Raw genomic sequence first — 18,682 nt, forward strand, 5'->3', positions numbered from 1 at the left:
CTTACCTTCCACATAACTATCCAAGTAAAATCTTAAATGTTGTAAATGTACCTGTCACAACCACTTCCACTGGCAGCTCACTCCAGGTACTCACTACTCTTGGTTACCTCTCAGGCCTATTCTAAATCCTTCCCCTCTCATCTTGTATCTGTGCCTTCTAGTTATGGACTCCCAAAGCCTAGGGAAAATATTATGACCATCCAGCTCATCCATATCTCTCCTGATTTTGCACACCACTTTGAGGTCACTCACATTCCCCTATCTTCCAAGAAATAAAGATCTAGTGTGACCAACAAGACCTATTTACTCAGGCCCTCTCATCTAGGCAGCACCTTTGTAAATCTTTTCTGCCTCCTCTCCAGTTTGACAATGTCTTTCCTATTACAGGATGATAAAACTGAACACAATACTCCAAGTGCAATCTCACCCAATGACTTACATAACTGCACAGTACCTACTCCTAAACTTGACGCCCTTAAGATGGAGGCCAGCACGTTAAATGTCTTTTTCACCAACCTGCCTACTCACACAGCTGCTTTCAACAACTTGTAATCCCATGTTCCTCTGTTCCACAACTTACATCAGTGTCCTGCCATTCACTGAACAAGTCAGACCGTGGTTTGAATGTTCCAAAATTAATTAACTCACACTAGTCCAAGTTGAAATCCATTTGCCATTCCTCAACCCTCCCTCCAACTGATCAAGATCTCTTTGTAATTCATTGTAATTCTCTAGCAATATGCTCCCCCCCCCCCATTAGAATTACCTGCAAACTTGCCAATTGTGCTGGGTACATTCATGTCAAAATTATGTCTATAATAATGAAACAGAGGTTACAACATTGACCTCTGGGACACCCCACTAGTCACAGGCCTAGAGTCAGAGAATCTGATTACAACTCAATCTTCGCAATATTCCAAGAGTAATGAAACAATGGATTCCACTGCTTAAGAAAAAACTAAAGAGCGTCTGTGTGGAAGAACAGTCACAGAACGGTATTCAGCCAGAGGGATGAAGAAATCAATGCTGCCCAGTAGTGTTGCCAGTCATTATTATTTATGCCTGAATTTAGGAAACTATATCATACAGTATAAATTCCTAGGTGCTAAAATATTGAGCAAGTTTGATTACGAGTACAGTGCTGTCACTTATCTAATGTATTGGTCACGTCTGCTGAGAGATGCTTGTTCAAGGTTTTAATAATATTTGACATGGACATTAGGTTTGTGGTTCACTTATCAGCCAGCATGGTCACATGCTGGTCTTCCAAGGCCAACAAGGACTGGTCTTCCCTTTGTGCTGCCAATTGCTTAAAGCATCAGCACCAAACATGGCTCTTAACAAGTGACGCTTACTCACAGATTGTGGCTTACATAAAAGTATCTTATTCCAAGAAAATGCATTACCAGAAATGTATTTACATCACAGCTGTTTACTTCTCCAACTATATTTTAAAACTCTCCTCTTCAGATGCACAGAATATATTTGTCCAAAATTTATTTTGCAATCCGATCAACCCTACGTATGAAGTCTCTCACCCCATCAGAGATCTGATGTTTAGTAACAATAACATCCAAATTAGTGATACAATTAATCAGCACTTTACCTTTCTGGTAGAAGTACTTCCGATAGTAGTAAGCTCCAAGGTCTACGTGTTCAACAATATATCTCTTCACTTTGTCAGAATGCACAGCCAAGTTTTCCTTTGCTACCTCCAGCACAGCAACTCCTGCATTTGTACAATGTGAGCTTAAGGAAAGTTCAAAAGAAGAGCCTTCAAGTCCACTCAGTGATCCAGAATTTGAACGGGATAGGCTGATCTTGCGTTCTCCTTCTCCACCAATCTCATTCCGGAAGTACGAGCAACTCAGCACAAGTTCATTGCTTTTCTCATCCCCATAGTCCACATTGAGATTCTCCTTGGAGTTCAGGTCCTCTGTGCTGCCTGCAGGAGAGCTGAAACTAATCGAGTGCGCAAGTGGACCAGCAGCCAGTGAGGCAGCTGCAGCTGCTGAGGCACCTGTTGTGGTGTTCCTTCTCTTAATAACACTGTGCCTGGTTGTTGCAGCTTCATTCAAGTCAAAGAGCACACTCTGCACGTCATAATGGGCAAAGCATTTCTGGCAAGCCCAGCTCTTCACACTGTCCTCTGACTTGCTGTCCTCGAAGTCTGCTGACTTGCCCAGCTCGCTCTCCCCTTTGGCATTGCGCAGCTTGCGGAAAATAGAAGAATCCCCCGTCTCGGATTTTGACCGCCTCTTAAGTGGTTTCTCTCTTTCTTTGTGCAGTGGCCTGGGACTCCCTCTGTGTGCAAAGAAACCATCCACCGAGTCATGTTTAGTACTATCCATACTCGAACCATAAGCTTTACTGGTTTCTGCCTTTAGGAGTTCATTGAGCTGCTCTGGAGCAGGGCTTCGTTGATCTGTCTGCTCATTTCTATAACCCTTTAACAAATCAAAAAAACTATCACCTGACATACCATGTTTGTCAATGGAGGAAGTGCTGCCATACTCGCGGTGAATAACAGCTCCCATTTTGTGACTCAATGCTCCATACTCCTCAGCTCCATCCACATCCAGTTCACTAATTGTGATATCACTATTACTCCGCTGTCTTATCCTGCGAAGGTTCTTTGCAGGGGACTGGAGGTAACCATCTGGTGTAAGAAATCTAGAATCCAAGCTCTCCATTTCTTGTGCCTTGCACGGTCTATAATCATTATGCACCCTCTTGGAAGCCAAGGACTCTAATGAATTTTGATTACTTTGGCTCATCCTACTATTGGGGCTACTGGAGTGAATAGACATCACTGTGCCATCGGGACTGCCTGCAGATTCCTGATCACTTGTCCTACAGGAGTCCTTCCCAGTGTCTTTCCTCGGAGGCCAATCAGCAATTCTTGCTCGAACACCCATTTTAGGCACACTTGGTGTTGCACCAACATGGTGAGCACTTTCACTTCGTGGTGGCCCCATTGTACTGGCTGAACCAAAGGTTCCATTTGGCGTTCGGAATCGTCGTGCATAGAAGTCATCTGAGCGTGCACCTATGGTCAGCTCTGGCCCAATAACTGAAGTGGCACCAATGCCCACCCTTTCAGTCTGGGAACGTTTTAAACTGGTCATACTCCACACAGGTTTCTCACAACAGCTTTCACTAAATATACGACCATTTCTTTCATTAAGTATGAATCTCAACGAGAGTGACTTCCAAACAAGTTCAGTCGAAGGTTAGTAATCCATTAGTTATTACGCTCTGTGGTATAATTTTTAAATGTACACATTTTTGAGCTGCTCATGATCTGTAAAGCTTCCCTCTGATGATCCACTTGGCATATTCACAATATGGAATTTACAGATTATTTAATTGCCATGGTTTGAAAAGAAAATCTGAAAAGAAAAAGAAAAGATGTGTTGGTTATTTTGTTCAACTTAATATTATGAGAAGCAATTTGAAACATCTAAATAATATCAGAATGGCATAAGCATCAGAAATCCAAAAAAACATGAAATATTAGAAACACATAGCTTGGCGCTCAGCTTCTGTAGAGGGAGAATCCCAGGAATAACTTCAGTTGATGCCTTCCAGCAGAAGTGGTACACCTTAACGCTCAAAGCTCAACCTGTATTGAAAACCCGCATGGATTCCACAATATCAAGTCTGATCACATGAAGTAAATGCTTCATCACGTCGATCATTCACCAAATATTCTGATAAAGATTATCACCCTGATGTATTGATCACTTCCTTTGCACCCCACAGACATTACCTCCCCGTAATTCTGAAATTCAGTCTATAATTTAGATAGTGTTTTACACATGACACAAATAAACAAGGACGAGACTTTGTCACACTGTGTATTCAGTGCATGCCTTTTCAAAAAATAGGTTCCGTGTTAGGAAGAATCTCCCCCACACGCCCCCCCCCCCAACAACGAACAGAGGAGATTTAAAAAAAAAGTGGTTTAGAACAGAAGATGGCAGAGAATACCAGAAGGAAAAGGGATGCACGGAATGAATGAAAACGAAAGGTGATACCTGAATTACAACTTGAAGGGGAGCATTTTACAAAGTTTCTGCAAGACAATGGAGCGTGTATGTATTCTCTCTTCAGAAGTTGTCCAATTCAGTGACAACACTCCGTCCACTGAAATTCCCATTTCTACAATCAATACAAAATGACTGCCTGAAATATACACCTGCCACATGGGTGAGGTTTCAGGCTGATATACAGTTGCACACAGTGAAAATCCTCACATTCAACCAAACCCATCCCTATATGCAGGTGTTTTCTATGAGTCATTGAACTCCCCTCAGTTTCAAAATACAAACCCCATTTCCAGAAAAGTTGGAATATTTTCCAAAATGCAATAAAAACAAAAATCTGTGATATGTTAATTCACGTGAACCCTTATTTAACTGACAAAAGTACAAAGAAAAGATTTTCAATAGTTTTACTGACCAATTTAATTGTATTTTGTAAATATACACAAATTTAGAATTTGATGGCTGCAACACACTCAACAAAAGTTGGGACAGATTGAAAAGTGCACAGAATATTCCAGTAACACCGGTTTGGAAGGTTCCACGTTAAGCAGGCTAATTGGTAGCAGGTGAGGTATCATGACTGGGTATAAAAGTAGCGTCCATCAAAGGCTCAGTCTTTGCAAGGATGGGTCGTGGCTCACCCCTTTGTTTCAAAATTCGTGAGAAGCTTGTTAGTCAGTTCAAAAAGAACATTTCCCAATGCAAGATTACAGAGAATTTAGGTCTTTCAACATCTACAGTACATAATATTGTGAAAAGATTCACAGAATTCAGAGACATTTCAGTGCGTAAAGGGCAAGGTCAGAAACCACTGTTGAATGCGCGTGATCTTCGAGCCCTCAGGCGGAACTGCCTAAGAAACCATCATGTTACTGCGACAATTATAGCCACCTGGGCTCACGAATACTTCAGAAAACCATTGTCACTTAACACAGTAAGTTGCTGCATCCAGAAATGCAACTTGAAACTGTATTATGCAAGGAGAAACCCATACATCAACCCTATGCAGAAACGCCGGCGAGTTCTCTGGGCCCGAGCTCATCTCAGATGGACCAAAAGACTGTGGAACAGTGTGCTGTGGTCAGATGAGTCCACATTTCAGCTAGTTTTCGGAAAAAATGGGGTTGAGTTCTTCATGCCAAAGATGAAAATGTCCATCCAGATTGTTATCAGCGAAAGGTGCAAAAGCCAGCATCTGTGATGGTATGGGGGTGCATCAGTGCCCACGGCATGGGTGAGTTGCATGTATATGAAGGTACCATTGACTCTGAGGCGTACATTAGGACTTTAGAGAGACATATGTTGCCATCAAGGTGATGTCTCTTCCCGGGACGTCCATGCTTATTTCAGCAGGACAATGCCAGACCACATTCTGCACAGGCTACAACAGCGTGGCTTTGTAGACACAGAGTGTGTGTGCTTGACTGGCCTGCTGCCAGTCCAGATCTATCTCCTATTGAAAATGATTGGCGCATCATGAAGAGGAGAATCAGACAACGGAGACCACGGACTGTTGAGCAGCTGAAGTCTTATATCAAGCAAGAATGGACAAAATTTCCAATTGCAAATCTACTACAATTAGTATCCTCAGTTCCAAAACAATTAAAAAGTGTTATTAAAAGGAAAGGTGATGTAACACAATGGTAAACATGCCTCTGTCTCAACTTTTGTTGAGTGTGTTGCAGCCATCAAATTCTAAATTTGTGTATATTTACAAAATACAATTAAGTTGGTCAGTAAAACTATTGAAAATCTTTTCTTTGTACTTTTGTCAGTTAAATAAAGGCTCACATGAATTAACATATCACAGATTTTTGTTTTTATTGCATTTTGGAAAATATCTCAACTTTTCTGGAAATGGGGTTTGTATATATCTCTGTAATATGATCCATTTCAGATAATTCTCCTAAAACAAGGAAGCAAACCTCAATATGTGACACTGCCCAGTGAGCTCAACACACACCTAATCAAGAAACCCACAAGAAAATGATGAATCATGAAAACAGTGATGTGGGCAGGGCAACAACAACATGGCAATAGCCTATGATAAAATGTCCAGAAGTTAAAAAAGGGAAAATAGAATTAAATGCAATATCAGAATCAATCAGATACTTTTAATGGGTGTATTACCATTCTCATTGGTAAATGCACAACCATGACACCAGAATTCCAATGTTAGGTTAACAGGAACAAAGGCTGCTCATTCTAGCTTGACAGAATGAGAGAGATAAGAAACCATGGAATGAAACATTGCACAACTTAAATTATGTAGCAATGATGACAAACATTCAGCAAATGAGGTCATGAGTTCAATTCCCACCACTGTCAATTTGAGAAGATGCTTGCAACAAGAAAAAAAAACCTGACAATTTACAGATTGTTGTAAAAACCAACTCCACCAACTTGGTCTAGTCATAGGTGACTCTATAGTCCCTTTCTAACTCTGAGATTCTTAATTTTTTTAAATAAAACGATTATAAACAAATCAAACAGTCCATTAGGATTGACCAACAAATTTCATCGAGTTTACTTCACAATCATCCAGGGAACAAATGATAAAGGGATGCCTATGTTCTGCGTTTAAACAGTACATTTAAATTGTTTCAGATTAAATTGGAGTTAACTGACACCTAAGCAATGCTGTAGTACCAGCTTTTACAGGGAAATTATATGAACATCTTGCACTAATAAAATGTTCACCATGTAGGATAAAAAAAAAACAGGCTCAAATGAATAGAGTTCAGGATTTAGTTAAAATTAGGTCAGAAAATAAATAAAATTATATTCTTGACAGTACTATTGTACTTTTAAAAAATCAATAAATATCTCAAGTATTTCATAAACTTCTTACAAGTGCTCACAGCAGATGAAAAGATGATTCCAGTAGATTCTGTTCTGTCCAAAAAGGAAGAAATCAGAATCCTCCTGTGGCCCAAATTAAACCTAGGTTCCATCCTCCTCACCAGACAAGACTACGGTTTAATGTCTCAATTAGTATCAGAGCATTGCTTAGCACTAAACAGCTGACTCTGTTTTTAAGCGTCATGGTACAATTTGAACCTGCACACTTAAGCCACAAAAGGTGGAGCCAAGGTAGCAGCAAAATGTTGCAATAAAGTCAGACATCACATCAGGTTTTCAGCAACCAAGAGCCTGACTAGAAAAGACCTGGCAATGGCCGTGCAGATGAGTAACCACTAATAAATCATTGCATGATTAAAGTAGTGCAGATGAGTCTCCCCACGACTGCCAGGAAAGTTGACTCATTTGTTTTTCTACTTAAAAACTCACAGAATCCACCAAACCGGATTTATTTCCCCTACCCACCCTGACAAGAGTTTACTACCTTCCCAGTTTATACTGGCTGGTCTCACTAATATACACATTTTCAGAGCTGAGAGGGGACCCTATCACTTTTTCTGTCCCTTGGGCATTTGACCTGTTTGAAAATATCCACAGGTACATCTGGTAGCACTGCACCATATGTGGTCTGGCTGAGTAAACCAATAAAAGGGAGGAAATCTGCTGGAATAACATTTTAGTGAGGGATAAACCAGAATTAATGCTTTGAATAAATTTATTATAGGAAACCATTTTAAACACACAAGACCACTGCCATTCGGAAATTATTCAGAAGCTCATTGTAAGTACTCAACCATTAATCAAATAGACCTGTTCAGTTAGAGCTCCAAAAGGAGGCTGGACAGCAAGGACCAGCATGATCATTGTAACGAGATTTGTTTGGAACATACAAAGTCCTGTTCATTAATCCTTAGATGTTGCATGCTGTTGCTTTTAATTGGAATAGTTGTCAGTGCATAAATTTTGCCACAACACAGCAAACTAAATTAGCCAGTGTTGTCACAATCCACGACTAAAAGTCTACACAAGATTTCACCCCAAATGGAACAATTGTTTTTTTTTAAAAGGTAAAACTTTTCATAATCTACAACTGGATTATTTAAGATGTGCCAACTTTTGAAATTTCAGAATCAGAATCAGGTTTATTACCACCAGCATGTGAAGTGAAATTTGTTAACTTAGCATTAGTTCATTGCAATACATAATCTAGCAGAGAAAGAAAATAATAATAAATAAAACATAATAAAAAAAACAAGTAAATCAATTATGTATATTGAATAGACTTTTTAAAGTGCATGAACAGAAATACTGTATATTAAAAAGTGAGGTAGTGTCCAAAGCTTCAATGTCCATTTAGGAATCGGATGACAGAGGGAAAGAAGCTGTTCCTGAATCACTGAGTGTGTGCCATCAGGCATCTGTATCTCCTAACTGATGGTCACAGTGAGAAAAAGGCATGCTCTGGGTGCTGGAAGTCTTCAATAATGGACGTTGCCTTTCTGACACCGCTCCCTAAAGATACCCTGGGTACTTTGTAGGCTACTGTCCGAGATGGAGCTGACTAGATTTACTAACTTTTGCAGCTTCTTTCGGTCCTGTGCAGTAGCCCCTCCATACCAGACACTGATGCAGCCTGTCAGAATGCTCTCCACGGTACAACTATAGAAGTTTTTGAGTGGATTTGTTGACATGCCAAATCTCTTCAAACTCTTAATAAAGTATAGCTGCTGTCTTGCCTTCTTTATGACTACATCAATATGTTGGGACAAGGTTAGATCCTCAGAGATATTGAGGCCCAGAAACTTGAAACTGCTCACTCTCTCCACTTCTGATCCCTCTATGAGGATTGGTATGTGTTCCTTTGTCTTACCCTTCCTGAAGTCCACAATTAGCTCTTTCGTCTTACTGACATTGAGTGCCAGGTTATTGCTACGGAAACCATTCCACTAGTTGACATATCTCACTCCTGTATGCCCTCTCGTTACCACCTGAGATTTAGCAAATCTGCTACATACCATTCAAAATACCTACTGATATTCCAATACATTTGGGTTGTGGAAACTAGAACACTAAATTTGCCCCTGGAGAGAAGTAAACATCCTTATTGAAAACACTGGTGTGACAATAGGCTCCAATGTTAATTAGTAGCTGATTAAAAGTGGTACATCTGATAACCTGCTCCATAATTTGACACATGTACACTTTAGCGTAATAAAATGGAATTTGCTTCGTTGCACTTGACTGTATTGTGTAGCAAAGCATAACCAACTTTTTATGCAAGAATATTCAGCAAGACTAAGATGGCACTAGAGATTTTTGTGGGCCTGGATGACTTCATCCCATAAGCAAAAGTTTTAATTTCTTCTCTTCTCATGTTTCCTTTTTCAGGGTGGTTGGGGTCCTATCAGAGTTCGTGATCTACAGTTGCAGCTCAAATTACAGTTCTTTGTGGATTCACACTCTCAAAACTTGCCGGGTGGCCTTGCTTTTCAATATCTCTAGGTATGGCCTGGAAGACGTGCGCTTTTGGAGTGCTGCATTGTGTAGGGCCCAATTCCCCAGCAATGTCACTGACTGAAGCGTCACAAGAGATAGAAATATCGAGAAAGCAGATGATGCGCATTGTTGTTGGAAGCCCCCCTACACTAATGGACTCTCCCTCTGTTGATAGTGAGTGAGAGCCTGGTGGCCTTCGAGTTGGTGGGGGGTGCTGCCTGAGATGGACAGTTCTTTTTGACGGACTCTAGATCATGGTGTCTGAGAGATTTCCTATTGCTTGCATGGTGGGTGTGGGGTTGATGCTTTTACTGGAGCAAGTGTGGTGGGGGGGGGGGGGGGGTCTTTAGTGGTCTAATGTTTTGTCATTCATTCATTCATTTTTTATCTGTTTTGTGTATTTCCGCAAAGAGTAATGATTTCAGGTTGGATCTTGTATACGTTCTCTGATATGATCTGAACTGTTGAACTGGGAACCAGAGTTTGATATTCACTTATCAATAGGTACACTGCTACAAAACGAGTCCACAATTAGATTTATATTGTGTGGAATCATGTACCACACTGAGAAGCTGACTTCATAAGTTTTAAAACATACACAGTTTCACATCATTCTCCATCCAGGCATTCGGGAGACTGATATACCAGCTAGTTGAGTGGTATCGCAGCCATAACCTTATGCTCAGCGTGAGCAAGACCAAAGAACTGATTGTGGAGTTCAGAAAGGGTAGGATGAAGGAACACAAACCAATCTTAGAAGGATTGGAAATGGAGAGTGAGCAGTTTCAAGTTCCTGGGTGTCAATATCTCCAGGGACCTCACCTGGTCGTAACATATCGATGCAGCTGCAAAGGTGGCAAGATATTTTTATATATACTCCTATATTTCATTAGGAGTTTGAGATTTGGTTTGTCACCTAAAACACTTGAAAGCGTATACAGATGTACGAGGGAGAACATTCTGAGTGGCTGTACCGCCGTCTAGTATTGGGGGCGGGGTGCTACTGCACAGAATCAAAACAAGCTGCAGAGAGTTGTAAAATTAGTCATCTCCATTATGGGTAATAGCCTCTGTATTATCCAAGGCATCTTCAAGGAGCAGTGCCTCAGAGAGGCAATGTCTATCGCTAAGGACCCCCACCACCCAGGATATGTCCTCTTCTCATTGTTCCCATCAAGAAGGAGGTACAGAAGCCTGAAGGCACACACTCAGCAATTCAGGAACAGTTTCTTCCCCTCTGTCATCTGATTTCTAAATGGACATTAACCTCATGAACACCACCTCACTACTTTTTTTTATTTCTGTTTTTGTACAGCTTTTTAAATTCAACTATTGAATATGTAGACGTATACTTGCTGCGATTCAGTTTTTTTCCTCTGTATTTATCACGTATTGTGTTGCTGCTAAGTTAGCAAATTTCATGACATATGCGGCTGATATTGAACCTGATTTCAAATCGGACTGCTGATATGCTTCTGTGAGCCAGTAAACAGATATAAAGTTTTCTGAGCTGTAATGTATTGAACAGTATTGGAAATGGTCCTGCACCACCAACATACGATGAGTATAAAGCATCAGTCACAAGAAGCATACTGCCATTGTTGACACAAACTCTGTACCTTCAGCATACAAGGTAAGTCACCTCTTCCATGATCCTCTGCAAGTCACACAGGATCCTGACTTTGACATTTTACCAATACATCTTGGCATTAGTGACAGTCCTACAACTTCCATGCAAACACTATTGTGACAACTGTACAATGTCCTGTGTATGTTACTCAAAATGGCCTCTTTGGTTTGTTACAAGTAGGAATGCTTCTTTGTCGGATAAGTGTTTCTCTCGCCGTTGTTTCACTTTAGAATGGCTGATATGGTAATTGTATTCATTTGTTAATCAATGGGGAATGTTATTGTGTCTTGTGATGCTGGGAACTTGGGGGAGGGGTTTTCGCGGGTTTTTTTGGTGGGAGGAGAGTGCGGGAGGAAGGCATCGAGGAAGGTGGACGTGCGCTGCACTGCTTGGAAGACCCCCAGGCGTGGTCCTAGGTGCGAAGACGTGGAGGTCGGAGGCAAGCGACGAGGGGTCGAATGGTTCGTTGATTGAGCTCCAACGAGTGCACTAAACAGACTGAACTTTGATAAGTTGGCGCCTTTTGTTTTTTTCCTTGTGTGTATATATATATATAGTATTGCCTACTATTTTAATTTTAGTAAACTCTTTAAAGTGTATGTCATAACGGTTTTTGTTGTGGGTTTGATACTGTTGGCGGGCGCGAGGCATAAAACTCGATTCTCACAGCACCTGCGTGTATGGGAGGTGCGGTTGGGTGAGTGGCTGGATCTCCTTTTCCCCCTAGACATATACCAGCATGTTGGGTAAGTGTTACACAACATTACCCTTGACAGTACCTTATTGTCAAGTACCTTGACAACATTGACTACAGCTGCTCACAAAAGCAGCTTATCAACACCTCCCATAAAATGATTAGGAATGGACCACTGCAATCCGTTAAATAAATTACGCTTAGATCCAAACAGCATGCTTCACTTGAATTGTACTTCATTTGTACTCCATTATTGCTTTTCATATTTTGAAGCAGCCTCCAAGTGAAAGATTAAGGATATTGTGATTTGCATGTTACCTTGCCACTTCCTGGCTGACTAAGCAACAACTGATTTAAAACAAAAGAGGACTGAAAACATTACACGTGCTCACTTCTGAAAATGCTAATCAAGCATGGGAAGAAGAGACCCTGGTTTCTCCAGTTGCTGCCAGATGTTCAACTAGTTCAAATTTTCATCAAATCTCACCTTGAAATATAATACCAAAGAGAAATTAGAACCAAAGTATACCATTCCATCTTCCCAGAAAGGTAAACCATACTTCCTAAAAACTAACCAACTTTGATAGAGCCAAGGATTTGTACATCTACACTTCCAACTGCCTTAGAAAAGCAGGCAATATAATCAAGGACCCTCCCACCCCTGGTCTTTCTCTCTTCTTCCCTCCCTGTCGGGCTGATAATTCATAAGACGAAGACTATATACCACCAGGCTCAGGAAAACTTGTATCCTGCAGTTGCCAGACTATTGAACTGAAACATGAACTCTTGACTCTCCCAATATGTGGTGGCATCCGTTAGTCTCGTGCGACCATGGATCTGCACCTGCAAAGTCTACTGGAGTGTCCTCTCCAGGGCACAGGCCTTTGCAAGGTTGTGTGGAAGACCAGCAGTTGCCCATGCTGCAAGTCTCCCCTCTTCACACCACCGATGTTGTCCAAGGGAAGGGCAAAAGCCGATACAGCTTGGTGCCCAGTGTTGTCGCAGGAGTTGCCAGAACGAGGTTGAAGGTAACTTTAACCTTCAACCTTCCAGACTGCCTTAGGGACTCCAGCTCTGGATTTGTCCTCAGGATTTACTCCCAAAGCCTTTCCCATGAATGGGTATGGCCGCAAGGCAGCGAAGGTTTGAAATCAGAGTTTTCCCTCTCTTAACCAATATACTTTGTTGTAATTGTTACATATTATTTTTTATTTATTTATTGAGATAAAGCACAGAATAAGCCTTTCCAGCCCTTCGACCTTTGCTGTCCAGCAATCCTCAATTTAACCCTAGCCTAATCATAGGACAAATTACAAATGACCAGATAACCTATTCAAGATATACTGGTAGACTGTGTGAAGGAAAAAGGGCACCAGGAAGAAACCCATGCAGTCATGAGAACGTACAAACTCCTTACTGACAGTGGTGGGAATTGCATCCGGGTTGCTGGGACTGTGCCTCCCTGCTTACACCACACTATTGCAATAGTGTATTCTGCATCGTTATGTTTTACTGCCATAATTCTGTTTTATTCAGAGATACAGCACAGTAACAGACTTCCTGTCTCAACAAAACCCATGCCACAATGAGACTAATTAGCCAACTAACCCATGCTCCTTTGGAATGTGAGAGGAAACCAGAGCACCCAGAGGAAACCTACCCAGACACTGAAAGAATGTACAAACTCTTTACAGACAGTGGTGGGAATTGAACCCGGGTCACTGGTACTGTAATATCGCTGCCCTAAGAACTAGACAACCATATCTTTTCAATGTACTTGTGTAGGACATAACCTGTCTGGGTAGCATGCAATCAAAAGCTTTTTACTGCATCTCAGTACATGTGACAATTAGTAAACCAATACCAAAACTGATAGCAGTTAACTCACTAAGAGTTTACACAAATTAACCACAAAAATTGGAGTATCTTGTTTATAAGGCTGGCAGTGTTTAATTTGGAAATTCACAGCCACCTTTAAGACCAATTAGGAATGTGCAATGTCTGTCTGCCAATCAAAATCAAACACACACCTCGAAATTCAAACTGATAGTAGCACAGATCTATTCTGCTACCAAATTTGGTTAATTTAGCAATGAACATAATTTTGGAGGCAGAGGACAGCTCACAAACGGAAAACAGTCCTTAGTTCCACAACCCTGCACATTGACTGCTCAACATTATTTCAGATCATAATTTGATTAATTCATGTTGAAGACAGTTTCTAATTTTAGCAACAAGTGTTACTGAATGGTTACATTTCCCATGACACAATATTTGCTTTTCTTCTTCATGGGTGTTAAGTTTTTTTTAAAAGTGATGCTGTTCCACTATCATTTCTGTCATTGTCACAGAAAGAGGTCATTTGGACAATTAGGACCATTCAGCCTCCAGGGAATCAATCCCATCAACCCCAATTCTCTGGGCTGCTACAAATTATTCTCTCACAGACATGCCCATCATTTAATAATTAAACCATTTAACCCCACTGTTGTTGCCGTTCGTTGTGGTGCATCAGGTGGCAATCTTGCCATTTCTTTAGCATTTAGACTTTTTAAAAAAATCTGGCCGAGTTGCTAGCTCATTGCTCAACACAGCACGAATGGAAAGTGTGCAAGGTGCTGCCCAGATTCAAACTTGAGACCATTCACCTCAAAGTCTGGTGTAGATGCCACTACACCATCGGCCAGCTAAGAGATACATTACAACAGCCAATTAATCTAACAGCATGTCTTTGGGCTGTAGAAGGAAAACAGCCAGCACAAAGAAAAACCCAGATTGTCAAAGAAAGACACACAAAATGCTGGAGGAACTCAGCAGGTCAAGCAGCATCCATGGAAATGAACCAATAGTTGATATTTCAGTCAAAGACCCATCTTCAGTACTGAAAAGGAAGGGGAAAGGTGCCGTTATAAAAATTGGGGGTGGGGGAAAAGGGAGGGGAAGAAGGACAGTTAGAAGATGACAGGTGAAGCCAGGGGGCTGAGAAAGATAAAGAGCTGGAGATGAAGGAATCTAACAGGAGAGGAGAATGGTTGTATGAGAAAGGGAAGGAGGAGGGAGATGATAGGCAGGTGAGAAGAGGTCATAAGTGGGAAATAGAAGAAGAGGGATGGGAAGGGAAAAATATACTTCACCAGAAAGGGAAAATCAATACTCATGCTGTCAGGTTGAGGCCTAACCAGATGGAATACAATGTGCTGCTCCACCACCCTGAAGGTGGCCTCATAGTGGCACGAGAGAAGGTCAAGGACTGGCATATTGAAATGGGAATGGGAATTGGAATTAACATGTTTGGCCACCAGAAATTCCATTTTTGGCAGATGGGACGGAGATGCTCGATGAAGTAGAGGAGGCCACATTGGGAGCACCGGATGCAAATGACAGCCCCAGCAGATTTTCAGGTGAAATATTTGCTCACCTGGAAGGACTGTTTGGGGCTTTGGAGATGAGAGAGCAGGTAAATAGGCAGGTGTAGCACTTTGGCTGCTTGCAGAGAGGCAAGTGCCAGGAAGAAGATCAGAGTGGAGGGATGAATGGACAAGGGAATCACAGAGGGAATCCCTGCTGAAAGTGGAAAATGGGGTTGGGGAGGATGATGTATTTGGTGGTAGGACCCTTTTGGATATGGCAGATGTTGAGGAGAATGATGTGTTGGGTGGAGGGGCTCATGAGACAGTAGGTAAGAACAAGAGGAACTATCACTGTTAAGGTAGCAGGAAGATGGGGTGAGCACAAATATCCAGGAAATGGAGGAAATATGTGTGAGGGCAGCGCCAGTGGTGGAGAAAGGGAAATCCCATTCTTTGAAGGAGGAGGACATTTCTGTTGTCCTGGAAAGCTAAGCCTCATTCCTGGGAACAGGCACGGCGGAGATAAAGTAACTGAGCAAAGGGAACAGCATTTTTACAGGAGTCAGGATGGGAAGAGTCAAGATAGCCATGTGAATTGGGAGGCTTATAAAAGGTGCTGGTTGTTATTTTTTTTCATAGGAAGAGGCAGAGAGATCTAGAAAGGGGATGGTGGTGTCAGAAATGGACTACATGAATTTAGGTACAGGGTGGAAGTTGGTGGCAAAATTGATGAAATTGATGAGCTCCGCATGGGTACATGAAGCTGTCATTAATGTAGTGGGGGAAGAGTTGGGGACCATTACTGGGGAAAACCTGGATCATGGACTGCTCTGCATAGCCAAAGAGAGAGCGGGCATGGCCGGGGTCTATGCGGGTCCCCATGGCTACCCTTCAAGTCTGGAAAAAGTGGGAGGAGCTGAAAGAGAAATTGTTGAGGGGGAAGACCAGTTCTGCTATACGGAGGAGGGTCTGGTGGAGGGGAATTGGTTGGTTCTTCTATTAAGAAGCTTTAAGGCCTTCTTGATGGGGAACATATCTGTAAAGGGACTGGATCTCCATGGTGAAAGTGAGGCAGTCAGGTCCAGGGAATTGAAAGTTAGGAGATCATGAGCACGAGAAGTGTTGCGGATGTAGGTGAGAAAGGAATGAAAGAAGGGAACAGAATGGAGTAAGAGGACATGACTTCAGTGGGGCAGGAGCAGGAAGAGACAATGAGCCTATTCAGACAGTCAGGTCTGTATCTTTTATTGAGAAGGAAGACTATCAAAGACACATAGTGCAAACTCACTCAAGAGTCATAGAGCACTATAGCACAGAAATAGGACCTTCGACCCATTGGGCTGTGCCAAACTATTATTCTGCCTAACTGCATCAAATTGCCCCTGGACTGCAGACGTCTACACTCCTCCCATCGCTGCACTTAGCCAAACTATTCAAAAGCTGTAATTGAACCAGCATCTACCACTTCCCCTGTCAGTTCATTCCACATTCTCACCACCTTCTGAGTTTCTACCGCACCGCGATCAATAGAGCTAAAGGGCCGCAGCACTAACTGGTGAGCCATCACACCGCACACAGTTGTTATAGCTCCAAAGCATCCTTTCTGGATGAGCTTGGCTGCAGGCACTAATGAGTTATTCAATAAGAAGTCACGCTTCCACATTTTGCAGGGAGTCATTTGCAATTAGTACAATTTATTGTTTGCTTCATTATGAATGCTACACAGATTTTTGTAAGTTGAAGGAAGTAGATTCTCATTAAGAAAGATGTCTTAATCTGAGCAATGAATATAAATAATAAATATTAAATTAATTTAATATATAAAGCCTTTAAGGAATCTAACAAAGTCATTTACTAATTATAAGATTTACTGAGACACTATTTCCCCTTGATAAAAAGGAAGAACCCCCAGAAAGGATTATTATAACTAGTGAGTACAGCACCAGAGACGTGCAGTGAGGAAGCAAGTTGACTAGAAGTAGGGGAGACCTTGTAGCGAGGTGGTTTGGAAAGACTGTTACTGGAAGTGATTGATGGTAATAGAGGAATGTGAAGAGGTCAATGGGAAGATTGGTGGACAGTGGAATTGGCTGGTGGAGGTAGTTTAATGAGTGTATAGGGGGCCAAGGATCGATATGGACTGAAACTATCTGATGCATGCTAGAAAGGATGAGTGAACTCTTCAAGACGATGAATGCCTTGTATTACCTAGCAGTACTGTAGCTAAATTCAGGCATCACCCCCTAGTAATATAAACCAGCCTCAAATGAGACCACAATGCTCTTCACAGTCTTTGTCTGGTAAATGAGTAACATCAAAACAAAGTTAACATCCATTTGATGTCACTATCAAAGCCGAGAGGCATCTCTCTACATAAGCCTCACACTCACGTAGAATATGTAAAAATATGGGAATGTATAAAGATCATACTAAGCACAGATGCATTAAACCAGAAATGAGATGAGAGCACAAATAAAAATGGAAAATGTTCAGCAAGCAGCCCACAACACTGGCAGGAGAAACATTTTAGATCAACATATTAATTCCTGCCTGAGAAGCGAATTGAATCCATTCCAATTTGCCTAGTGGCACAACAGGTCCACAGCAGATGACAATTCATTGGCTCTTCATTCAAACCTGGAACATCTGGGCAGCAAAGATGCTCACGTCAGGATGCTCTTTATTGACTACAGCTTAGCATTTAATACTATCAAAGCTAATCAATAAGCTTCAAGACCTTGGCCTCAATACCTCCTTGTGCAATTGGATCCTCAACTTCCTCATTTCCAGACCACAGTCAGTTTGGATCGGCAACAGCATCACCTCCATAATTTCCATCATCACAGATGCTTGCTCTACTCGCTTTACACTTATGATTGTGTTTTTGAGAAGAGCTCCAATGCCATATTTAAATTTACAGACAACACGACTGTGATAGGCTGAATCAAAGGTGGTGATAAATCAGCATATAGAAAAGAAACTGAAAATCTGGCTGAGCAGCCATTCCAACAACTTCTTACTCGATGTCAGCAAGACCAAGGAGCTGATTATTGACTTCAGGAGGAAACCTGAGGCCCATTGGCCAGTCCTCATGGGGGGGGGGGGGGGGGGTGAGGTGCTGGAAATCAGAGGTGAAGCAGGTCAGTAACTTTAAATTCCTTGGTGTTTGTCAGTTCTGAGTACCTGTCCTGGACCCAGCACTTAAGTAACAATAGTAATAGTAATAAAAATAAATAATTTATTGATCCCGAGTGGGAATTTCTTTAAAGTGCAATATCTGAAAAAGCATGGCAGTGCTTCTACCTCCTTAGGAGTTTGCAAAATTTTGGTATGACATCTATAACTTTGACTAACTTCCATAGATGTGTGTGTAAAGTATATTGACCGGCCGCATCACAGCCTCATATGGAAATACCAAAGCCCTTGAACAGGAAATCCTACAAAATGTAGTGAATGTCGCCCAGTTCATCACGGGTAAAGTGCTCTCAATCAGTAAGCACAGATAAACAGGGCATTGTTGCAGCAAAGTAGCATCCATTACCAGGGACACCCACCACACAGGTCATGCTTTCTTCTCACTGCTGTCATCAGGAAGGTGGTA

The 18,682-nt window shown here is 41.7% G+C and overlaps 1 protein-coding gene across 22 annotated transcripts in view; it reads right to left on the reverse strand.

Annotated features, from left to right (window-relative positions):
* The window catches only part of sipa1l1 (signal-induced proliferation-associated 1 like 1), a 392,549-nt gene that overhangs the window by 153,108 nt on the left and 220,759 nt on the right, over positions 1–18,682 (reverse strand). For all 22 annotated transcript variants that reach the window (XM_059954480.1, XM_059954471.1, XM_059954439.1 and 19 more), the window contains one exon: positions 1,607–3,392. In XM_059954480.1, the coding sequence (XP_059810463.1) occupies positions 1,607–3,128 (1,522 nt within the window). In that variant the 5' untranslated portion in view covers positions 3,129–3,392. The remainder of the gene's footprint in view (positions 1–1,606; positions 3,393–18,682) is intronic.

Source organism: Hypanus sabinus, chromosome 2 (genome assembly GCF_030144855.1).
Source record: "Hypanus sabinus isolate sHypSab1 chromosome 2, sHypSab1.hap1, whole genome shotgun sequence".
Taxonomy (NCBI): Eukaryota; Metazoa; Chordata; class Chondrichthyes; order Myliobatiformes; family Dasyatidae; genus Hypanus; species Hypanus sabinus.